Source organism: Gavia stellata, chromosome 8, assembly GCF_030936135.1.
Source record: "Gavia stellata isolate bGavSte3 chromosome 8, bGavSte3.hap2, whole genome shotgun sequence".
Taxonomy (NCBI): Eukaryota; Metazoa; Chordata; class Aves; order Gaviiformes; family Gaviidae; genus Gavia; species Gavia stellata.
In genome coordinates this window covers 33,137,362-33,164,074 of record NC_082601.1, presented here as the reverse complement: position 1 = coordinate 33,164,074, position 26,713 = coordinate 33,137,362, and the positions used below count along the sequence as shown (strand labels likewise).

General features: G+C 34.4%; 1 protein-coding gene across 1 annotated transcript in view; it reads right to left on the bottom strand.

Moving 5' to 3' along the window:
* DNAH7 (dynein axonemal heavy chain 7) overlaps positions 1–26,713 on the bottom strand; it is a 118,545-nt gene that overhangs the window by 77,574 nt on the left and 14,258 nt on the right. The window contains 14 exon segments of the mRNA XM_059820665.1: positions 2,245–2,385; positions 3,871–4,069; positions 5,214–5,407; positions 10,106–10,289; positions 12,666–13,351; positions 13,961–14,107; positions 15,511–15,735; positions 20,583–20,604; positions 20,606–20,659; positions 20,840–20,967; positions 21,953–22,228; positions 22,634–22,813; positions 24,285–24,468; positions 25,995–26,114. Of these exon segments, the coding sequence (XP_059676648.1) occupies positions 2,245–2,385; positions 3,871–4,069; positions 5,214–5,407; positions 10,106–10,289; positions 12,666–13,351; positions 13,961–14,107; positions 15,511–15,735; positions 20,583–20,604; positions 20,606–20,659; positions 20,840–20,967; positions 21,953–22,228; positions 22,634–22,813; positions 24,285–24,468; positions 25,995–26,114 (2,740 nt within the window).

Genomic DNA, 26,713 nt, shown 5'->3' with positions numbered 1-26,713 from the left:
TAAGTTTGGATAATCACCTACTTAGTATGACTTATTTTTTTTATGAGAATAAAGCAGTAAATACAGAGTTCAAAAGCAATTCAATTCCTACAGTGTTGCAATAGAAGTTCTGACCAGGACATAATCTGAAATATCTCACTCAAGTCAGGGATAATAACCCACTTGCTTATTCCCAAGCTTTCCTCAAGCAAACATGAGACATCAGTTGAGGCACAGAATATGTCCTCAACTCCCATATCAGTAACATTCCTTGGTGCTACCCTTCTGACAATATGACTGTATTTCACTGAGAATGCACATGGCCCAAAAGACAATGTTCTCAAAATTTATGAAACGCCTTTGTTTATACAGCATCTTAGTTCCTTATTTGGTTTTAATAAGAAATTCGATTTATGTACAACAGTTATTTGTTGGAAACAATTAATTCAAAAATGTTTGAAAGGGAGCATGTGTGTGTATGCATGCGCATGTATGTGTGAACACATATTTAATATTAATGAGTGACTTAAATGATATTGGCATCCTGTCGCAGAAAACCCTGAAGTGCTTCAGGCAGAATGCAGTACTTTCGGCCTCTCATGTGGTCACTGATTGTCTGTCATGTTTCTTATGCTTTAGTATACAACATAGGAATGGAAAAGAGAAAGAATATTGAAGGCTGTAAGACTTTCGCTGCCAGATTGGTGACAGATTGTCAGGAGATGCAAATGTCTCTCCACCGCTTCACTACATACAAGCTCCTTTCCACAGCAGAATGAAGATTCTTGGGCTGAAGCCAGATGAGCAGAATTCCTACTACAACAGAATGTGAATGAAAGCTACAGGAAGGACAGGTTTCCCTGCATGCCCACGTACAGAAAAGGCTTGATATAGACCAGCACAAGAGGTTTTGTCTAGGCTCAGAATTCTGTAACAAACATTCTCAAAAGCAAATTAATTTAACCCTTGCTTAACTTCCTCTTTTATTCCCTAACAACATTAACTACAGACTCATTAAGGTGAGGTTGGCTTTTTTTTTTTAATTTAAAATCTCTAAGATTAGAATTCCTGTCTCTCCTTCCTGAAAGTCTTTCACCAGTCGAGGAAAAATGGTGCAGAGTATGTAGTAGCCTTATTTCTTGCCCCAGGAAACTGAGGATCTCCTTTATTACTGGGAAAAGAAAATATTTTCAAATCTTTTTCAAATCTTCTGATCTGTTGCAAGATTTACACCTTGTATTAGCAGATAATGTACTCTTCTTCCTTTAATTCCCTCTTCCAAGACACTCAGAAGCTTCTTTTCCTTGCATGTCAGAAGTGCAGCTGCTCAAAAATGTCATTATTACCAGGAACCATTGCTTCAACTTGTGAATAAGCAAAAAGTGTTATACCACCTTAAAATACTGCTCCACATATGGATTCAAGAGTAGATTTAACTTTGTGTTTGTGGTACATCTCAGCTATATATGACTGGGAGAATCCAAAAATACTATACTGTAGAAGTTCTTTCAATCGATACCATGGCATTGCAAAAAAATAGGAATGAAGAGAGTATAATGTCATGTCACAAAGTTGTAACTTCATTTGTAACTGTAAAAAACTTAATGTTTCTTTCTGTCCAAACACCAGAGAATGAAAATCTAGTTGCCTCATCTGATGGTGGCAATTCTGGAACACTTCCAAATACAACAGGTGAGAGCATTAAGCCTTAGTGATAAACAGAAGAAAGGTTCTACAAAATGCAGATCCTGAATCTTAATTGAATTACTTAAGTACCTTTATTCCCATTAGCATTAGCTAATAGATTACAAATTCTGTACCAGTCAGGCATATATATTCATTATTTGACAAGGGTGAGGATGGTATATAACTTCTAATGCTAGTCCAAGCCCATCTTCATAAAGAGCACTAAACATTAACGAAGGTAAGTTAGACTTCTGAACCAGAGACAAACAGAAAAGCTATGCTAGTCTATACCACCTGAATACACCACTGGGCTGCTTTCACAGAAACATGTAATCTACTTGTTGAGCTAAATAGAATGCATTCTGACATAGTGCAGAAGCATTGGTGCCTATAGCCAAAAGGAAATATTAACTTCAAAGTCTTCAAGGATCACATTTCAGGAAGACCTTTAAAGTAGATACTCAAAAGATTAACTACTACATTGAACGCCTATTCATCCAAAAACGTTATTACCAAAGGTCTGATTTACTACTGCATTATATCAATTTGACATAAATTTAAATTTAAAAATATTCTTACCATTTGGCCATTTCTAATAGACATCTGTACTTGCATTGTCCAGAAAGTCTGGGATACACAAAGAACTGTTTGTCCAGGCCACTCTCTTACCCAATCAACACGTGGAGTTTTTGGATAAGCTTCAAGTGCATCCCCAATGACCTAGACAGGAAAAAGCACAGTATAGCTCCATGTGAAAACAGGTAATGTTCAGATTTACAATTAATTTAGGGTAGGTTGTATCACTGAGAGTAAAAAATAAATCATGGTCTAGATTCAGCCTCAAATTCAACTCTGTAATGCTGATATCTTGCAAGCAAATCCCTGAACAAAACTCAAAAAAACCCAAAATGTCATGATATGAACGAAGTGATCACACAAAATTTCTGAGAACTGATTTCACAACACATTCTAAAATTATTCTTGCCATCTGATACTTAAAATTTTCTAGCCTCCTCTATAATGAAACTAGAAAACGAGTACAAATACAATTTAGTTAGAAGTAATATCCCAAACTGAAAGTTTTTTCATCTATTCATTCTAGTAAAAATCCAGAGCTTTTAATTTTGCAGATCATATTACTTAAACTTATATCTAAATTCAAGTGTATTTTCTAATAATAGAATGATTAACCTGGTTCTAGCACCACTCAAGGATAATTCCAATGACATCAAAACTTGCACTGGAAAAAAACTTCCAGTCTATATCAACAGCTTATTTTCTTGCCATTAACAAAACCCAAGCAAGAATAAAGTCTTACTATCAACAAACTCCTCAGTAAGTTTAGATGGCTCCTCAGACAAACAGGGTAAACTACCTGAGTGAAAATCTTCCATCTGTTTTGCAATTCCAAGGCTCTTTGCTTTTAACAATCTATACACACAATAGCATCAATTCAAAAAAATACACCTATGAGGGAAAAATGTGTCTGTATTGACATTAAAACTATGTAAGTGTTATCTGTTTTAGATCATTAAAGTTCTGTAGTCAAAGCTAAATAACAGACAAATGGTGCTTAACCATTTCTTATTCATGCAACTCTTTTTGTCCGTGTCCGATATGCACCAAATAGATCAGGTTATTCACTTTCTTCCGTACTAATATGCCACTACAATAATTAAACTGTTGTACTGTAAAACAGTGTCAGGGAAAGTGTGTGCACATTTAAATACCTCACTTGACATTGAAAAGGAGCACAAAAAAGAAGATGACGGAGATGGTTAAATATACAACACAATGATGAGACACTGTAAAGACTAGAATGATACAATGTGAAAAGAAGAGTTAAGGGTCTTGATTAAGGTAGTCATAATTAAGAGGAATATTAAAAAACACCATGGCAATCTTTCAGTTTAATCTTGTCCCTTAATATGACATCTGTGTAGAACAATCTCTGCCAAAAGAATCCTTGGCACAAACATTTTTGACTACTATTTAATTTTAAAGAATTTTAGAGAATTTTATAAGCAGAAATTGACACCAGAACTAATTAAAAAAAAGACATAACCTTTAAAGACTGAATTAATTGTTTTAATATTCATGCTAGGTGCAAAGAATAAAAAGTGATTCCAGTATATGTTAATGTTTACTGAAGAAATCAATGCTGAATGACATTAGCCTAGGAAATACGAGGTTAGGACTTGTTACCTTATGGACAGACTTCAGCATAGCTGCCTCCAGTTCAGCCAGCCATTTTTCAACTTGACCTCTAGCTTCTGAAGTCGAGATTGTCTCTATGAGTTCCACAGTCTCTCCTTGACTACTTTTCATGTGTGTAATATCTAATACATCAGTGAATTCCACTCTTGCAATTCCTTCAAAACACTTTTTCAAGTGAGGTTGTACTCTAGAAAACAACACTGGTATTAAACAGCTTCTGACAATTTTTTTCTTGCCAATACCACCAAAGATCTAGTTTTTTTAAAAAAAATATTTCTGAACAATTTACTTAAATGATCTTTTCAAGTTTGTTAAAAAAGTTTATCCTCAACAATAATTCTTGCATACTACCCCCTACAAGATGCCTACCATAGTATTTTTGGAAAATCAGTTTAAATATGTAAAATATTACTTATAGTCTCTGTAATATATAAACTAGTCAGGATGAAAGAGTATTCTTTCTTTAACTGCTAATCCACCTACAGTACATAAAATTCCATTATTTATACCTTCCCACCAAACTATAGTAAACATTAAGGAATTTGAGTAAAGCAACCAACTAAAACCTTAACACAATAGCTTGTAATAAATGAAAAAAAACCCAAACCTTTAAGATTTTTTTCCTCAAAAGACCTCTTGCCCTGTTCACTGCACTGTTAAGAATATTTCTCTGTGACTGAGATGGCATTTTATTATTTATTTTCATTCTTATTTTTGCATGACCTTGCACTGCATTCACTGCACGCTATCAAATCTGCATATTGGGAATCAAACCCCAGTTTCTTTGCTTATAGCAAAGACTATATTGTTTAACAATATCGCTTCTGTAGGAATCTTCGTAGAGTCAATTTAACTCACTCTAAGAAGGACTTATACTCAGTTACACTTTTTGCAGTTTAATCCTGAATGAGGTTGGGGAGTAGAAAACCCAGAGAGAGTTAAAACACCGCAAAGAACTTCTGAAATACTTTAATTAGGGCTGCCCCTAAAAAGGTAAAACTCAAGTCAGCAGTATACAGGTTTCATCTGATATTCAATTTTCTACTGGGAAAAATCAGGTATGTTAATTTCACCATGAATTACTATATGGACTTCTGATTCTTCTGAAAACCAGTGTATGGAAGGGTTACTAGTTTAGAAAACAGAACTGAATTTAATTACCCGTATTAAGTATCACTCTGCATTCACCTATCATTAAATCTAACCAAGTAGATACTTAATGCCATAACTGTCAGTGAGAAAAAAGAGAGTTCTGGGCTTAGAGAAACAATATGACAAGACTATCTGCGTGCACTGTGAGTCACAAATATGTCTACTAAATATTACCATACCGAGTAGGATCTTTGGTCTCTGAAAGAATCTCAAGGAGTTCATCATTAGATAAAAAAAAGAATCTGGGGAAAAACAAGCGCTTCTTCTCTAGGTATTCATTTAGTCCCTTGAGAATTAGCTCCAGAAATTCATTGCACTTCCTCAGTTTTTCCAACATTTTGTCTATTACTACTACTGTCAGCACATGTTTGTCCTGGAAAAGAAATTAATTCCAGACAAAAATGTTAATGTCTTCTCAAGTAAATCACCACACAGCACTGCAGGAATCTTTATTTCAAATTCTGCTTTACTCAAACCATTGTCAGGGTTACAATTTACTAACCTTCATTGCCAGGGCTCACTGGAAAAGTAGTCAGGCAGTTGGTATTAACGTAAATTTTTCAAAACATGACTATTATTTTTAAAATAATTTTCAAAACAGGATCAATTCATCAAACAGCACAACTCCCATCATTCTGTTGGGGCAACATCAATTTACACTGGCTATTCAACTGGATTATGTAATTAAGCAACATGAACAATTAAAATATTTTGATGGATTTTTAGAAGTGTACTTTTATGACAACAATGCAGTCACACATTTTAAGTGGCAATCATCTATTGGAGTTCAATGCAAAAAAATTATCTTTCCTTGTTGCTCACCAAGTATGGGGTTTGGGGAGCAAAATGAGACACACACTGCAAAGTAGGAAATCATACAGATTTATGACTAAGGAAGTCAAACCAGTCAAATGTTTCTACTCAGTTCCAGTATAGGCTTGGGTTCATCTGTGACTGAATTTATTTTAGTTCAGTCCCGTGCCAGTACATTGACTGACTTGTTAACCGTGAACTGATTCAAACCCACTCATGTTGCAATACATAATGCTCTATAACGACAAAGTCCTGGCAAGGAAATGGAGAGTGATAAATCCCAATCTCCTGCTCCATTTCCCAGTCTGTGAACACAGCTTCTGCCATAGCTTCTCCTTTGCCACCTAAATCAGACTGTATTTCCCCAGAATTTGAATGGGGCCAGAATGACCACAGGTGAGATGGAAACAGAGCTAACTAGAAATGTTAGTCAACCCTTAGGTACCCTCTGCTCTGGCCAGTGAGTCTGTACTTGTAAGCACACAGCATAGAACAGATATTCAGGATTAAAATAAAAAAAAAAAAAAAGACACAGGTATATCCAACTGTAAAAAACACCAAAGAGATTGGTAGGGGGAATTTCAAACCGGTCAATCTGCTAAGGTCTTGTAAGAACTGCTGAGAGTAACAACAAAGAATACTCCAACAATGGATAGCAGAAATCAAAGATGTACCCAGACTATTTCCACTAGGAACAGTTTTACCAGAGCGCATTACAAATACAGAATGTCCCACTCAGAAAAGTCACTGATGGGGTTTGCAGAACAACACAGTCTCACAGAGCAGAAGCATGGATGACTCGTGTTGCAAGGGACAGATGAGGAGAGACAGGCTAGACTGCTGTGCAAAGCCCAGAAGGTGCAAAAGGTATCTGTAAGAAACGAACCCCTCACAGGATGACAATGCAGATTTGACCCAGTAACCTGACTGCTGTTCAGCTTCAGTTTGGAGAATTTAATAATGAATTCCAAGTTCCGTTTCAGTTAAAAAACTCATAACATTTTGAAATTATTTGTAATGTTCATTCAGCGTTCATTCAATTCCCTGCTTATGTTACACATATACTTCCAATCTACTGAAAAAGACCCCAGAATCATACATTTATCTAATTGATCTTCATGAGGGTGCACCTCCCTAATACAATAATCATAGCGTTCCTTTGTACGTGAAATACATTTTTCTCCTGTTACTTGCCTCTTGTATCATACCAAACCAGAACAAACTCAGTAACTACGTATATTTTTCATCTATACACAGACAATTAAGCTGTCAGCATACAAACATAGTTCATAATTGGTTTTATAAAACAGTTTTTAATGCACAAACAACTGTATAACTATACGTTGTCAACAGAAAGAGGTTTTGTTCCCTTTCTTAGCATATTTATCATCAGCAAATAGAGTAAGTGCAACTGGTAAAGCAAATCAAAGCTGTGTTGCCAGTTTTATAAATAAGATTCTTCCTGCTTGTTTTTTCTTTCATATGAGAAAAAGTCAGGAAAAAAATAATTTATGTTTCAACATAAATTTCCTACTTACAGTTCTGCTAAGACATGAAGAAAAAAGGGAATGCCATTATTCTCAGTCATTCAAAACATCAGTGTAACTTATTTTGTCGGTTACACTTTCAGTGTCAATTAGGGGAAAAAACTGTATCAAGAAAATACTATAAATCAAGTGTATAAAAATAGTTTGTGTATCTTGTTAAAAGATCATCACTAACTCTATTTTCTAAATATAATTTTTCATATATCACATGTTGAAGCCTAGGATTTTTTTTTCTTGCCTTTTTTTTTTTTGCTTTCTTCCCCACAAAGACAGGAAAGCTTCCAAATCCTAGATTTTTAAAAAAGTTATGGGAAATGAAAATTAAACCACTAAGTAATTTAACCCTCATTGATGTGCATTGCTTAAATTAGACACTTAAAATGAAGGAATAATATATGATTATTCAAATTTGTGATGAAAAGCTAAGCAAATAAAGGAATTTTATAATACACAGCAATTTTATAATATAATGGCACATAAACGTAAAAAAGCATGAACAGACTCAAGTTAGCTTTATGCTTTAAGAAAAACCATTCATTTAGACTGGGAAAGAGCATCCTTTTAAGCCATGAAACTCAAACATTGCATTTGCAGAAACAGAGTGCCATCTTCTGGAAAATAATGCCTACTTGCTTAGCCAAAATCAACTTTAAATTGTTAAACTTCATCTGGCATTTACACTCTCCTGTACAAACAAAAGATGATTCTTTTTTCTTCCAGTGATAACATATATCAAAAAATACTTTGTATTTGATTAGTACTGGATATCTGAATTAGAAGACTTTATCAAAACAGACAATTCAGCACACAATGTTCAGAAATACAATACTCAGCAAAATTCTGACATTCTTACCCTTTTTTATTTTTACCCAATTTCTTCCCCCAAATGAATACTATTGATTTCACAGCTCTATGGGATAAATTCCTGATTTTCTTCTAAATCGGAAGAAAGAAAAACAGAGAAAGAAGGCAGGGGGAGTGTAAGACAGAAGGAGAAAAAGAGAGAGGGAGAAAGGAAGGGAGAGAAAAGGAAGGAGAAAGAATAAAAAGGTAATAAAAAAAATGAAAAGTAACTTTATTTTTAAATGATCAAGCTGAACTGCCAGGAAATTAAGCAAATGCTTCTTTTTGTATACTACGCATTTTGTGTATTTTATCAAGACCATATCTGCAATCTGAAAAAAGCTCAGATAAAAAGCTTTTAGACTGAGTGAAGATTTTAGCATTTGTCCTAATGACATAATGGATCTCTGAAAGTTCTGCAAAGGCATACAACAGATGAAAACAAAGCTTCTAATTTTTTCCTTCAGATGACAACCTAATGTCCCTACCCTGGAAAACAGTGGACATCATAAATCTTCTCAAGTCTGTTGAACAGTTTAGTAAGCCCAGTTAAAAAAATATTAAAAATGCAACATCATATTCGAAACGTCCTTGATATTAGGGAACTTTTTCAGAGTGAATGCACTTTTCTCTAATCATTATGAGAATCATCAGAATTACATAATAGGATTACCAGAATTACTAGGTAACTGGTTATTCCCTGAGGAACAGAATTTGTAGAGCATGCATTCAGACATTGATCATGTAACTGCTGAAGAATCAGCTGTGCCAGTTTCAGATGTCATCTCTTCCCTTACTAGTACTGCCTCTTTGCTAGAAGCTATTGCCCTCTCAGCAGAGTCAGCAGAAGAGACTGTAGGAGTGTTCTTCATCCCGTTAGGCTGGCAAATGTAGCCAATCTAACCCGATCCAAGGCTGAGAACATCTAACTACTGAAGCAAAGAGCATTCATATAATCTCATCAGTTGTTCCTAATAACAGTGCTAACTTCCGGAAAGGGTCAAATAAGAAGCAGATTGGCAAGACTGTAACATTTTGAACGGCCAGACGTGTGCAGTGATGGTGTCTGACAACTGCCTTATGTACTGATTTATAGTAGATCAGAATACTACTTCTGAAGCAAGTTAAATATCTAAACAGTTTAAAGTTACAGAGGCATCTCTACCATTCAATATGCAAGTAAAGAGCATTTTTCAAAAGGAATAATCGGTGTCATATTTCGTTGATTCACATCAATTGACCTACAGTGCCATGATCATCACTGCTATGTTACTTTGTCTTTTATGCTGCTTAATTTTACTCACCAGAATGGCACATAGGCTATGAGAAGAGGTTGGGAGAGCTGGACTTGTTCCACTTGGTGAAGCAGAAATTAAAGTAGAATTTAACTGTAGCAAGGAACTACATGAAGGGCAATTGGAAAAAAGCAGAGCTGACTTCTCAGCAGTGACAGCTGGGCAACAAGTATAAAACTTTGCTTGGGAGGTTCAGCTTGGAAATTAGGAAAAAAATATTCATTAGGAAGGTACCAGAGCACTGAAGTCTCTGGAGGTAATCTGCAAGAAATCTCAGTCCTTGGTGATTTCTGAAATTTGGCTAAACAAAGCTATTGCTGACCTGATGTAGTGATGGCAAAAGTTCTGCTTTTAGAAAGAAGTTAGACTAACTGAACTCTAGTGGCCCCTTCCCAATCAATGCTTCTATGATTTTATGTGAAACAGTTCTGAAAAATAATTTTTAAAAGAATCTAAGAAAGGGGGCTAAGATACAACAGAAAAGAGATTACTGGCAACAGTGTTACCAGAAGCAATTTTTTGGAGGGGACATACTACAAATTCACTCTGTATTCATAAGACAGCAGTACTTACCTGAAAAACTGATTTCATTAAGTCTTTCCATGTCTTAACCACAGTACTGAATCGCCTACTTTCCTCAGGCATCTGAGCCATGATGTCAGAACTGAAAATTGGCTCCAAATAAAGCCAAGTAGCCTGAACCTTCAGCCATTCATCCAGGATCTCCTGTACCAACAATAGCTTTCCTTCCCATTCCCTATAAAACAGCATTAGTTCAAATGCATTAATTGATGCTTTCAGTAAACATTTCCAGCAGAGTACTAAGATCGTTTTGGCAATTTGCATATTCAGCACCAAGTGCAACAGGTATAAGTTTTAAGATTTCAGCAGAATATCATATTCACCTAGCCTGATTTCCTGCATAACAGAGTCCACATTAATTTCTGCAACTGGATCATCTGTAAAGTTGATTGTAGGATTTAATGAACTAGGTTAATCCAATAAATAGACTAACAGTATCAGTGAATAAATGTAGCACACACTTTAGCATGTGATAGTATCTGTGGACAAATTCACTTCAACTGAGTATGTAATCTGGCTTCTAGCATACACCAAAACCCAGACTACTATTTCTTACTGTTTGGTAGGATAGACAGGCTGAGATGGCAAAAGACAGACATGAAAGTAACCTAAACTACTAAACCAAAAATATGTAGACATTGTTCTAAAAAGACATGTGGTCTTAATTAAAAGACTTCAAGTAGTAAATAGTCCAATGTTTAAGTCACATTCTACTTCTGACTTCAAATTCCAAATGTGGATGTTGAACACATTTGTCTGATAGTCTTTCAATATTACTGCACACCACTATGGGTACTCAATATTATAATTCAATAGCTATGCAGACTTTCCTTTTGATAGCCAAAACTTCAAGATCCTTTAGTCTATCATTTTTTCTAAGCCTCCTCAATTTTTCTGCATCGTTTTAAAATTAAGACCACCATTTGACACTTCTTACTATCTCACCAATATCAGACAGATGTGATATTATAAGTTCTCTAATGTCATTGGTATTCCTAATTCATTGACATAAGTAATTTGAAAAAAAACCCAACAATTTGCAATCCTATAACAAGTACATATATTCTTCTTTCCTGTATAAAAACAGTGAGTATCATCTTTTACAACTCTCACACCACTAGACAGTACAGATAGAATTATTATAAAAAGTGCATGCTGTTAAAATATATATTGTATTAATGAACCATGGCAATAATTTTCTCAACAGGACACTTGTGCATGGGCTGCACTGAGTTCTGTAAAATGATACATGTGAAAGTATACTTAACGTCTTCCATCCTTGTTTACCTGCCACAGATTTTAAACAGACAGCTTTGCTTGTGTGTATCTTCTCTACCCAATGTCCCTCTTTCATCTTTTAGGTATTGGTACTTCATCTCTGGTGATTTTGCTTCTACCAAGAGGTAGAGAAAAATGCAGCTTTCCAAGAGGAAAGTTAGGCAGGTCAGTTAATTTGCTTTCACCAAAAATACACAAAAATTAAGATGAGGAATTTGGAATAATCTCTGGCAGCAATCCAGAATTCTACATGCTTTGTTGGGTTACTGAGAAAGTAACCATTGTGTAATCGCCTAGATCTCAAAGACTGAAGTAATAGTAATACCTTGTATTATTACAAATGCTGTCAGTCACCAAAAAACTCTGATGAAGTTACCATGGTGTGCTTACTCTTTTTAAATAGGCAAAACCCCCCATTTTACATTAATAAGGAAGGAACTCTTATACTATAGTACAGTAGTAATTAGAGAATTAGTACTTATTGGAACATGCATGTATGTATATGTATTCATATTTATTGAGTATGCACTGAAATCTGAAATAGCATTTTTGCAGATTAATGGGAGTTCGGAGGTACCTATATAGCTAGATAATTATAGCCAAACTTCAGATGAATTATTTTTGGTTTTCCACAATATGTCTATGTTTGGGGTATTTAAGAAGCAAGTAAAGTATTTATTGAGGAAAGAGACAAAATCAGATGAAAATCTATGCTCAAAGATGGAAGTACAGAATTTTTAACATGCAATGCTAAGTTTTGGAATTTAAAAAAATAAAAAATAATCTTTCATCACTTCCCTGAAATTTGTCTTGTTTTCATTTTCTTCATCTCCCTTACATAAAACCTAGTATTTTTAATTGTTGAAGAGCTGAAAGATTAAGTAGCTTCATAATTTAGGTGGAAAGTTTAGACTATATTCTCTTAGTCTACAACCTTTCCATCTATACCTCAGATATCTTTTATCTAGTGAAACAAAGGTAATGTTATGATGTATCTGGTACCTTAAGTACCAGAGAGCATTAAAAATGTTTAGAAACATTTCCAGTGCATTAGCACTTCCCACATCGTTAATTAAAAGTAAAAATCAGCTTTACAGGATTAAATAGCGTGTAGCTGACATGGGACAAAAGCTTTAGCCCTTTAACATAACATTAATTCACCGCTTAAGGAGGATAAACAAAAGCATTTGAAGTCCCTATGCTTTTGATTAAGCAGAAAAGATTTCTTACTTGGTAACATTACTTGGTGACTTTCTATTAGAAAAAAAATTACCTTATTCTCTTTTCATAATGCTTAATGAATGGAGATCCTCTCATAGTCTGAGTTTTGACAATGTGGTCATCCAATAACATCTGAATATCATCTACAGATGACAAAATATGGGTTCCTGTTTCTCTATAGGCAAGAAGAGTGAACTCCATTTGATCCCATTCAGAAATCATTTTCGATAAAGCTTTCTCAAGTGAATGTTCTTTGCTCGCTGTTTCACTGATGGTCTCAAACTTTTCTAGGAATGGTTCAAGATGCAAATTAATATATGACAAGACATTTGAGTCTTCAGAAGGAGACAGTAGTAAACCAGCAATTTTTGACATCTCTTCCCAGTGCCTTTCTTGCAAACCAGGATTGCAAATCACCTGGATTAGAGGAACGTGGCATCTGAATTCCTCTACTTTTGATTTAACCTGTCTTGTTATTGCTAATGCATTTGGAGAATTGTGGAAGGCTTTTTCTAGTTTATACAGTCCATGCCAGTAGTTTCCTACATCTACCTCTACTTTGTCTGGATTCACTTCTGCAAATGATCCCTCTGTCCAGTCTTTGTGTTTTCTGTTGAATTCAACAGTCATATCATACAGACGAAGATACGGAGCAAGAGTATTCTGGATGTTTTTATGCTGAGGGTACTGAGATACTGGCCATCCAAAGGACTCTTCTTCTGAGTTAAACTGATCAATCTGTTGAGACATAAAAGAGGTCTGAAATACAAACAAAGCTGTCCGTGATACCAGGTCCTTACCACAGGGATTAGGGAGGTTTTCAGGTATCTTCAACAAGCTTCAAATTAAGTTTTGAGTTACTAAACTGGTCTACTATGTAATTGCTGCCATCGGCTGCAGTTAAAGCAATCTTTTAACAGCAACAGCTCAGCATTCATGCTAGTCAATAGAGGAATACAGTTAGAGGTTTAAAACGGTACCTGGGCATTCCTCTGTAACTTGCACTACCGTGGAGTCTTTACAGATAGGAGGGAATAATAAGCATCAGGGATTGCACTTCCAAAAACATAAAAGCATAATTTCTATGCAAACCTACATAAACTTAATCCACTCTTTCATTATGCAAAGTGCTACCATATTAACTCAAGACCACAGAGTAACAAATTACTGCGCTCAGTAAATTTGCAGTTTAAATTGCAAATAATGTAAAAATATTTCATAGCTGAATTAAGAATTATTTTGTCACATCTCAGTAACTGCATTACTAAGCAAACCGTTGATTCTGATAACACAAATATTAAGATTTACAATTTATACTATCAGACTAGTTTAGACTATAATTTGTACCTTAGCAGCAGCAAGATCCAATTTCGTATTTAACGCTTGAGCTTTCTTCAAATACCTGTTGACTTCCCGAATATCTCCAAATGTGCGAAGTTCTTCAACCTGCTTTGAGTAGCTTTTCAGTTCCTCAACAAATTGCTCACAGCGTATCTAATTAAACATCAAGCAGGCATATAATAATTGAAAAAAAAAAATCACAATAAATTCCTGTAAAAAGAAATATAAAAAAGAAAACTATAAAGAATAACTATTCTGATTTGCTATAGTAGGACACTTTATACTTGCAGAAAAACCAAGATATCCAACATATTTGCACATGAGTATCTATTCCACCGAAATTGCAGAATTTGCCCTGAATCTTACCGTTACCTGCAGTGACTTATTGGGCTAACTGACAGATGTGACTTTGGGTTCTATATCATAAGATATAGTTGGACATAGAAATTTCTGCTTTCTGTGATGGACATAGTCAGCAGGCTAATAATAGAAAGCTAAATTCAAATTCTTAGTATATTTCAAAATAAAATAGAATAATAGGATTAATCAAATGACAAAAAAAGCTAAACAGTTTCACAAGACAGAGCTGTCTCTTGTCTTAAAGCCACACAGTTTAAGGATAGCTTTGTCCTCATAGATACGACTCCGCAACACATATTTCACACTGAGTATCAATAGCGGTCAATGTCTGAAACCAAGCGTCAAGCTACACAAAGCAATCACGTTTCAAGATAACAGAGTCTATGCTGCACATTTATTTATAACACAATAACACTTACCAGCTACTTCTTTAAATGTACTGCATAAACATAGAAGCTCACTATCTCAAAATATATATGATCTAAGACAAAATGATGATGAGACTAAGGAGCACAAGAAAAACAAAGCAGACAGCTATACAGGCAGTAATTGTAATAGATCAGCAGCCTAGTAATTAGCAATCCTTGTGGAGAGACCCCATCACTTAGATAACATAACAAAATATACTGTAAAAGCCTAGTAAATATAATGAAAAATTCTAACAGAGATAAAATACATGTAAAGTATGAGATTAAAAAAATAAAAACAAATAAAACAAACATGAATCAAGATGCACTTTTGTTCTAAAGCTACCTCATTTGACATTATTCTAACAGCAAAATCACACTTAAAATTAAAGCAGAAATTTTTTTTGAGCTATCATAGAAATTTCATATACTGCCATTGACACCAAAGGGACTGCTCATGTGCATAAATCAAGCCATATCCATGTCTTTAAAGGATCGATCTGAATTTTACTATTTCACATGCAGACAACTTTCATCAACATCACTGGAAGTTCTGTAACCAAAGAGCTTTCAGAGTGCAAAATGTGAGATGTGCCTTGCGTGAAAAGCAAATGAGTGGAAAGCAGGCAAAAATTAGTTAATATCAATAATAATATAAAAACATCTACTTCAAACTTCTTTTTAAAGTATATGGGAAAATAAAAGAGGTTATTCCATCCATTATTTCATATCCTATATGCCATTCAAAATTAGTAACTCAAGGATTTTTAAAATATTGTCATTACCAACCTTAAGACCATCTTGAAATTGATCTGTTTTTTCTTTAATTATCTTTCTGTGCTCTTCAAAGATACCTGGCATTCGTGCATACCACTGAAAAACATCACTGTTCAGTTGAATGTCTGCTGGTGAAAAGCTGACACATTCTATCAGGAAAGCAACACGATTTACAACATCCACTAATTTCTGCTCCAATTCAAACATGTCACATATTTCCACTTTCTGCATACAGGCCTGGGGAATAGAAATTAAAAGGGAAGACATTTTTTATATAATTTAATGCCAAAATAATGAATAAAGTAGTTAATAGTTATGTTTAAAAGCTTATTTTTTACAAAGAAAATGAAATAAAATTAGAAATACATGATCTGAAAAGGTGTTTATCTGGAATATCATGGTATTAGCCATTTTTACAGCATATAACTTGTTAACACAGCTGCCTTACTAGCTACTTTATTGAATAAATCTCAAAAGAGTGGGTGAAGCTGTATGCACAAAGGTTTGGACTGATGGAAGCCAATCCAGACAGCCTGTTTTAGGAGTTGCAGGTTTGGGAAAAAAAGCGTGGTGCTACCAAGGAAAAATTAGTAAAATAACTACACGAGAAAAGAAGGACACACTTCAGAAAGGGAAGCACTGGATGGCCCAGTGCAAGATTAGGTCTTCTCTAGCGGTAAGACTATAAGGAACATAGACAGCCACTGTACTACTCATTGTAATTAAAATAAAAATTACATTGTTCTTTCAGTTTTCAAGAGTTAGCAGTAAACTGCCTTGATACATGTAGCTTTCTGTATGGTACTCCTAACAGAACAGCAACACGACCCAGTTTAAACAATACTCCATAACAAAGTACTCTGAAAGTCTCTTAACTAGAAAAGAGCTGTATTAGTAAAAATGAATGTTGGCCAGTTGGACAGATCAATAGTATACCAGTATATGTAAATATTACTTGATATTCATCAGTTGAAGAACAGAAAAATTTAATATGATGATACAATGTGATACCACTGGAAACATTTTTAGGTAGGGATAAATTGTCCAGTAAATCTATGCTTCTGCTCTTTTAACAGCAGTTTCTATGTTTCAGAATATACTCATTGCTATGGATCTAGAGAATATTTGACTATCAAAAGAATACCCCAAACAAAGACCGATACATCTTTTCAGCAATGAGATGGAAGAACTATTAAAAGGGGTTTGATGCTAGTATAATATCATGTGCTACACATAATAACATGCAATTTGTTTATTCTCCAACACAAAATTATAGCATAACATCTATGCATTTTAAAGGTACCATATTCTCAGCACATAGTTCAACTTCTAAACATTTTACTTGTTACTTGAAAAAATTACTCTAGTTATAGCCTATGTTAAACTTCACTGTAGCAAAAGTTCATATCACTCAGATCCAAATTCATCCAACCACTCAGGCACCCATTTATTTTAAGCACACCCCTATATTCCACACATTTAATATTGTGCACATACATCAGAACTTTACTGAACAGCCAGAAACTAAGATACTTTACATTTCAAGCATGAATGTAAGTGTTTTGCTGAACTGGAGCCTGAATACATCAAAGCAACAGCAGGGTTTTGATTACAGAAGTGGTATTTTAAGTGAGGAGATGGGATTTTACAGTTACTGAACTGCAAACACTACATCTGCTAAATTTTAAATTATCATTCAACAAATGATATAAAGGCAAAATTACCTCGTACAACTTTCCAATGAGTGCTTCTTAAAGTTTTCTTGTGAAGAATTAAATACATATTAAAATTCCCTACATCTCAGGTTTCAACTCTTTGATTAGTTTAGGATATTGGGAATGGATATTGAGTCTTCTACATCTAATTTGATTGCTTGAATTTAATTCAGTAGAGCCAAGAGGTATTCACTGTTTGACTATGCTATCTGTTCAGAAGCCATGACACGCAGTCTAAATTTAATTCTGGCATGTTGCCCATACTACAGAAATTATTTGTTATCTGCTTACACTAGCTAGATAGGGATAGAAATAAAACCATGCACGTATTCCAAGCCATTATATACAAATGCTTTGCTTCGTGAAAATCAGTGACAAAACTTCCAGATAATACCTGTATTACTAACTAAATACCTATATTACTATAAAAGGCTCAACCAGTGTTCCAGCCAGCCACACTACTTCCTAGCATGGTCCCCTACAGCAGTGGTCTCTAAACTTTCTTGATCACACATCCATATTAGTATGAAATTTTTGAGCATGCACCCCCAATATATTTATTTACAGATTATACATACATACTACTACACTAACATATTATGTACACAATAAAACATGCACAAAAAAGAAATTAAAAAAGGATTACATGAAGATGAAAAACAGTATTTTAAATAATTTTTATTTATTAATTTTACAGAAACCTTTTTGCTTTCACTAATATTATTACTATTAATATTTTTATTAAGAGCAGTGTGATTGAATATGCTTCATTAATCTTGGTTTAATACTTTGAGATTCAGAGGTCTGGTTATAAGTTCAGTTTATTTCAATACTTCATTTTAATGGCTGTCATAGCTTAAAAGAACCCCTCAAAGATACATAGATGCAAATGGAAGAATTGTATCATTGGCTGCACTTAATAAATCATGATCCCATCCACCGATTCTGCAAAGGTTTTTGTTGAAATTCATCTAGTAAATTTCCATCTTCCCTGATGTCACTCAGTTGTTCTTGCAAACTAACTGGAAGGTCTTGCATTTTTGCATTTTTAACAAAATGCCTTAAAAACCCACTGAAATATTTTGTAAGATTTTTAAACAGGTTCGAAAATTCTGTTTCCAAGTTTTTGAAGTGTACAGATACAAGAGCTTTTATAGGGGGGACACACACAGTTTTCAGCAACAAGATCATATAACAATGGAAACATTTCCAAATGTCTGTTTTCAAAATGCTCTCTCCTTAGCATGATTGTCTTCTGAAAAGCAGTTAATTTCTCACTCATTCTTAAAGATGGCAACTTTACCTTGAAGGACAGATTAAGTGTCATTATTTTACCAAAAATATTTGCTAGGTAGCATACTACTAACAGCCACTTGTCATCACAGAAAAGGTCAGCAAAATTAGGAACACTTGTCTTTTTGTTAAAAGAAAAATGCATAACCTTTAAGTCTGACAGCTCTTTTAAAGGAATTTGCCACAAGATAACCAGCAAACCTCTGCACAGTACAAAAGATTTTCATGGTCACACCCCATCTCAATGCAAACTATTATGAAGATTCTACTATTTAAAGATCTTGTTTTATAAAATTAACCACATTGATAACACCCTGTAGAACTTTATGCACTTCTGGCTCCAACGTCTTTGCTGCCGTAGCATGTTTACTAATGATGCAGTGAATGAATTTCATGTGTGGTGCGATCTCTGTAACCTTACTCCAGAACCCTTTTTTATTCTGGTCAAAGAAGCCACTCCATCAGTGGTTACACTTTAACAGTTTTTCCACACAGCGTTGGTTTTATTAAAAAAGTAATTTACTGTTGAGAATGTATTTTTCCTAATGCATCTTTTCTTCAGTGGCTCAGAAAAAGGTAGTTCTTCATTTATTTCATTATTGAAACAGAATCTAGCAAATACCATAAACTGAAATATGTTAAACACCTGTACTTTCCTCCAGCTGTATAGCAAATCTCCCACACTGCATAATTTGTTCTAATACGTCTTTCTATAAATCTTCAACAATGTTTTCCATGCACCTTCCAACAGTATTTGCTGACAAGGAAATGCATTTTAGTTTGTCACGATACTGTTTTTCATGTATTATTTTAGCCATTTTTACCATAGCAGGAAGAACAAGTGTTTCCCCAGTAGTATGTAGCTTTTTCTCTTTCACTATTAAAGAAGAGGAGGTTTCCGAGTCTTCTAAGCATGGATCATTACATTTTGTAGAGTACTGGATTAAGCATCACATGACTTGAAACTTCACTAAAAAACTGTAGAGGTTTCTCTTCATGATCTGGATTATTAGTTTTCACATGTCTTGTTAAGTGTGGTGGTTTCATACTATCATTAACTAGTATCTCAAGGCACAATAGACATTTTCAGGCAAGGTTCATCATTAAGGATAGTGGATGTAAATTCGTATTTCTAATAGTATTCCTGATAATCTTGAATTTTTTTGGCCAACTTGTCAAATCTCATTAGACCATCATTATTTTTACCTCATAATGTGGACAATGAAGAGCTCATACTAGGATTACAATTGTCATCTCTGCCATTTTCTTGTTGATCACTTGTGCTCTCATTGTAAGTATTATCTTCAATCTGCAGTTCCTTTGAGGGAATCTTTTTAAGCCACTTACCCGTTTTGTGAGGGCTAGGTTAGTTAAAACTAGGTGACATAATCCATAAATCTACTTAACTGGGCACACAAACTGCAATACATAGTAATACGCTGAAAGCAAGCGAACAAGTGAGGGTGTCACTGTGAATCCCTCCACACTGTGGAACACCCACTCTTTCTTCAGGACGCCTCATGTACATATGCGACCCAGGACCCTTGGACATACAGACTGAGTGAGGGCATCAGTGTCAATCTGTATATTAAATATTGGTAAAGCTTAATTTCTTTCTAACTTTTTTTTAGATAAAAAATAAATACTGTTTCCTTCACGTACTCCAATGGATCATCTTGTGCACCCCCTGGGCTGCACAGCGCCCACTTTGGAGACAGCTGCCCTGCAGGGTTTTGGTCCATGCCAACTGGCATTCTCACCAATAATACCACTGTATAGGGCAAGTGACAGCAGAGACAAAGGACTGTTCCAAATAAGCAATCTGGTTGCAACCATGACGTTTTGGTGGGGAAAAGAGTTTAGCTGTATGTGTAAGAGCCAGGCTGTGACATTTAGCCTCATGGCCAAAGAAGACCTGTCCTTTTCTATTTTGTAATACAGATATAGCACCAGTGACTTTAACAAGGCCAGAATCATACCTGTAAAGAGAGTAACTTGCATATGCTACTGCTTAAGGCCAGAGCAATAGTATTGGTAGCTACTTCTTGCTTGGACTCATAAAAAAGAAGAGAGTACCTTAATTTCCATTAGTTCCTGTATTAGACGGAGTAGTAAGGGCTTTTTCTGATATTCTCTCAAACCCATCACATAGTCTGAAAAATACATAAAATAACCAGTTTGTCATGTGTGGTTTGTTTTAATCATCCTTGGACAAATCACATATATTTATAACAGGAAAAATTAATTCAACTTATCCTTTAAGGATTAAAAAAATTCAACAGCAGAAACAAAATTAAGTACATTTCAATACACATTTTCAGTTTGAGAGTTACCTCGCATTTATGTCTTGATGATCTTTGAACAATTTGGAAATAACTTTTTCACAAATATTATCTGCTCGCTTTACCAAAGCACTTATTAATTCATCACAATGTAATTCAAACATCCCTAGATGGAGATACTGCAATACAAATATAACAGTTGTCAGAACATTGAATAGATTTACCTATTTTCTCTACCTGTCTTAAGCAGAATGTCAGGGATCTCACCTAGGAATTTAGTTAAATCATAAAAAGCTTTTAAAACTTTCAAGCAAAGAAGGGAAACAAAAAGCTATAGACGCAAATAACTGTTCTTCTGTATCTGCACGTTGAACTTCGTATAAATCTTACTTCTATTGCTTTTCACCTTGGCAAATAATAACCTACTTCCTCAAAAAGGAAGGGTATCTACTGTCTGTAGCAGTGAATGTTGTCTGGTGAAATTGCAGAGTTTGAGATACATCTGAAATGTGGTAATCTTGCTTTACTGTTAGAGACAGGTGACATTCTTCAGGATTAAAAAGGGTCTCTGCCTCCCAGTGAGTCTCCAAATCCAATGCTTTCATTGACTAGTGGGCAAGCGAGCTTGACTTCCACACACAGAAGCCCTCTGACAGGCCTGTAAGTACTAGTTTCTGCAGAACTGAGGTTTGCACCAAATGCTAGGAGAGAAACAATTTAAGAAGAACCACTTTAGCCTTCTGAGTTCTTTTTCAGAATGGACGGACAAAGGATTCTTACCACAGAATATCCTTACAGGGACAAAAAAGTGGTTCATGTTAAGGATCCTCTCTCTGCCTTTGATGCTTGGAAAGAATTTGGAAGTAGCTGGACCCACACTTTCTCTTATGCCTTCACATTTAAGAGGAGCATACTCTGAATGCCTTCAGAAGTCCCAAAACAATTTCTAGCAAAAATAACTAAGTCTCACTTAAGTATGGCAACTACACCCCAGAAATTCTAACTCCTGAAAAGCTCTCTCTTTTTCCGGAAAAAAAAAAAAAAATTATTTCACTTTAATTATCTCACAGCTAATTATCATCACCTTTGACTGACAACATTCTTAGTACAAAATTATCATTAAAATGATATCCATATCTCTTTATGAATATTATTATAATTTACCTTCCTAGAAGTATATTTTATTTCCTTAGCAAGTTTCTGGTACTTTATAATTTCCCTTTTCATTTCTTCAAAGGTATGTTCCTCTGTCAGGAATTGATCAATATCTTGTTCAGCTTGTTTTTTTATCAGGAAGCTGTAGTTATTATACAGCTTGAGATGTTCCACAGGTGCAGCACTTTCTTTGATAATTTCTTCTCTGATCCTTTTCTTATGTTCATCCAAGATCTCATCTAAGATAACAGGCTTCAAGACAGTTGATGAGGACTCACCTTTTGGCTTTGAAAAAACCACACAAAAAACCAAACACATTTTCAAATTACAGTTATGTCTGTAGCTCAGTTACGTCATGGAAGATAAACAGCATAGAAAAATCAACTAAATGTTACTTTAAAATCTTTCTAATTGAAGTCTGATTACAAACCTAATTTTACATATACAGCTGCAGAAAATAACTCAGAGGAAACTAGGCGATTCTTGGCTTTTTATTTGTTTAGAGAACAGCGATTGGGCCTTCTGTTAATAAAATTAAGATGATTTCAAAGTGTTCCAAATATTCTGAAAGAGTATTAGAATATTACTATGTGAGTTCTGACAATAGGGCTATTCATTAAAATACCTAGGAACTAATTGTAGCAACAATATAATGATAAAACAAAACCCATGAGGATTGTAATTTCTTACCCATTTGGAAAATAATTTGGTCTCAACTCTTGGTATATCACTGACAGCTTGAATCATAACAGTATAAACATTCAGTAATATATCCTCATAGTCACTAAAGTCAGGTTCAAATTTAATACTGTCATTCTCAAGGATCAGCCGCAGGATGAAACCTGGGTGTTTGCAGGCTTGGACTGATTTCTAACACAAGAAAAAAAAAAAAAAGGAAAGTAAAATATTAGTTAACCTAACTCACGCAAGAAAAGTCAAAGGATCATTAAGAATTACACCAGCATATGGATTTTAAATTGTCAGGACTTCAATTGCAAATGACATGCCATAATACTAACAAAAATACTTGTGCAAATAGGAAGTATGTCTCTGATAAAATTAATATAAACTGATGTTCATTAAGATGAAATACAATCTTATTTTTAGCAGGCACAAGAGGCATCCTCTATACAGCAGCCAACTTACAAAGTTGTTAGCGCAGACTGAGGCAGAGTAGCTTTACAGTAGTAGCCCTCACAAGTATAGCAATATATGAATTATTATGTGTACAGCAGTACATGTGTTCATCATCTCGAGCAGTCACTATGAATCTACTAACCTTAAAAAAAAAGTGTTACATCCAATTTCATTTGCTAAAAATAATCTGATCCACAAAAACTAAACTGAGTTATGACAGTTATATTTGCAGTATGGATTCCCATGTATTCCAGTATGAAAATTTGTATATCCTTTTGTCCTTGGTGGCATAATTTGATTTTTCATCATATCTTTAATCTGGATCAGACATCTCTTAACTTTCCCACATCTGCTAACATATTCTAACTATGCTAAAATTTAATCAGGAAACATGAGGAAGCATTTTATCACTCCTAGGTAGCACAGGATCACCATTAGGAAGGATAAGATTAGAAAATACATACCTATTACTAATAATAACAGAAAACAGTACTGTAGACATCAAAATTCACTTAACTCAGAAGTATACAAAGCAATTACAGGGGAGTAGGAATGAAAATGTATACTCTGCTTCCACAACATGATTCCTTACATCCTCTGCATGTTTTTTCATCAATATTATCTGGAGCCAGAGTTCTGTGGATATTTGATGGCAAGGCTGTAGTAACAAAAAGCTGAACAAAGATCCAGTTGCACTCCAAGACACCAAATATCGGGGGAAATATTTACCTCTACAATAAACATTATGTGAGTGCAAAAGAGAAACTCTTTCTTTACATACTTTTTTTTCCCCCCCCAAGAGCTATTCTGCCAAGGCATGTAGCAGACACCTACTAATAGCAGAGAGAAGATAAGACTCCTTCACAGATGGGTATTATGGAGAGAAAGCACTAGTGCAAGATGCAAACAGGCTTTATATTAATGATTTTCTACTGCATGTCTAACTGACTGCAGTGTGTTCTTGAAGATACCAGATTTAAAACATGTTGATATTTCCCTTCTTACACTACAAAAGTTATTTTAAATCTACTTAATAAATAATGCATTCCTAAAATATTATTCCTTTTGTTCCAGAAAGCACCTGCCATCAGAGTTCTTACTTTTTTTCCTATTATTTTTTTCAAAAGAAGCAAAATAAACAGGAAACAAATTGCATGTACATGGATAAACAATGCTGCTAGTGTGCGCATGAAAGTCTACTTACTGCAGGTTGAACAATTAAATCTGTAAACTCTTGAATTGAATGTAAAAGTAACTGCTGCAGTTGACAAGTCATTAAAGTGGCAGCACAGCCGAAGAAAGACTCTAATTTAGTGATGCTGGCATTGCTGGGTACTTGTTTTCGTTTATTACCTTGGTAAAAGATTTTCTGCACTTCTGGAAACCACCTTAAAAGAATATAATATTTTTAAGTTTTTCAAGTGATTAGCATTAAAACACCTGTGGTTTTAAGTTAATTGCTATAAATGCTTATATCACATGTAGTCAAAAGATGCTGCAGTATACTTGGGAAACTATAGTTTAACTTATGTAGGTCATATGGTAGTATCTTGAAATTCTAAGGAATCATGTCTCTGAAAATGTTATCTATTCTTGTGGAAGCATATTTAAAATATAAGATACTATGACAGACAACTTTGCTATCTTGCTTTGGTCTCCTATTTCTCAGGCCAGAAAGGCTTCACAGGCAGCATACTTCAGTCCCAGAGGTTGTGTATCCTTGTAACCTCAGTAGATGTTAAAATGTGAAAGCAATCCAAAGGGAATTCTGCCCAGTTGCCCTTAACCAAAATGAAATTGGCTCTGGCGTTGCTGGGAAATAGGAAGGAAGAAAGTACAAAAGTGGGCAGCCTTCAGTTAAGAGCAGAAAGGTATCTTCAGGGTCAGGAAGAAATACATCTGAAAATGGTAAAGGCAATACATAGCAGAATCATAGACAAGTATGGAAATAAAAAACTTCAAGGTTAATAGCATGAAAAACCAAGTATTTGAGACTATAGTAGTCTCGACAGTTGTTTTATTTAATTAAAACCTGAAATAGTGAAAATGCAGTAATACATAACTGCAGGAATCAAGCATTATTCGTTAAAGAAAGATCAGATGCATACAAACAATACAATTTGGCCACAAATATCTAAAAAAGACCTAGCAATTTTGATGTTTTATTTGAAAACTTAACTGCAGCATACTGAGTGCACTACCAAGAAAACTGCCTTTCTTCTTTTAAAATATCTCAGACTGAATATACAAACATTATGGTATACAAACACTTTCCTTTTGAAAATCTTAGTCATAATCTCTAAAGTCAACGAATCTCATTAATATAACATTTTTCAGATGACTCTGCTCTCAGAAACAGCTACAAAACTGAGAATATACAAACTGAAATTCCAAAACCATCAATAGATATGCTACAGAGATCCTGTTACTGATGTGAAACTAGGTTAATCTTCCTATCAATGAGACATTTACTTTGTATGAAGTAGGGATGGGGCAAGTCTTATTCTATAACTTATAACACAGTTTATATTCTAAAATATAATAAATTATTGATAGTAGTAACGTTTTGTTTTCTCATTTGTCCAGCACAAATGTGTCCACAAAATAAAAGCTTTTGTCATAACTGACCAAAACACGTATATTGTTAGTATCACTCTAAGAAGTGAGCAAAATGTCACACCAAAATTCAGAATAAGAAAACCGCACAAATCATGATAACATGCTCAATATTTACACAGCAGTTTTCATTCATAGGCCTCAAAGCATTTCATAACACTGCATCTCTTTCTTTAATATGTATTATTAAAATGGATCATTCCTTCTGCCTCCAGAAAGTTCAGATTTTCAAAAACAGCTGAACAAAAAGTTAAAGATTCCCATGTAACTTAAAACATATGGATACACTGGATCATACTTCTTAGATAGAATCACTTTGGATTTTCCAATTTCCTTCATGACTTTATTCTGGAAAAATGAGAGTTCCTCAGATTCTTGTTTATCGTGAAATATTTCTGTATCAATAAGGCGTAAATTTCTGAAACAGAATATAACATTAATATTTTAGATGCGTATTCACTGTATCTTGGTTTTTATTCTTTTGTTTCCAACTTTTTTCATATTTCACGTTTCAAACAAACGGTTTTTGAATGTATTCTAAACACTTAAAAATCATGTTAATTTCAAAAATTAGCTTCTATTGTTTAAGAACAACCAAATACAAGCACTGCAGTACTGTCTGTATGCATGGTCTTAAATTGAAGTAGTAATTACTACATTTGAGCGTATTAACTATTTTTGAATCACAGTTTGTGTATATGTTACTCATTATATAGGATCAAACATTAAAAATTCTGAATGCGTTAAATAGCATTCTTTTCTAGGGCTGGATGGATTTTTACAAATATTCTAAAACCAATGTAAAAATAAATAAATAACCATCTAAACCTAGCTTCAAAATAATTTTCAGTTTTTATATAACTAAAAGACATTGTCTGAATTTTGTCTGCTACTTAGCAGAGATAACAAAAATTAAGAAAAAACACCACTCCTTGCACCTGGTCTGGACAAGTCAGTTCATTCTCTTTTGTATCACCAGTCAAGAAATAAGCAAGCAGTTTGGTCTACTCTGGGAAG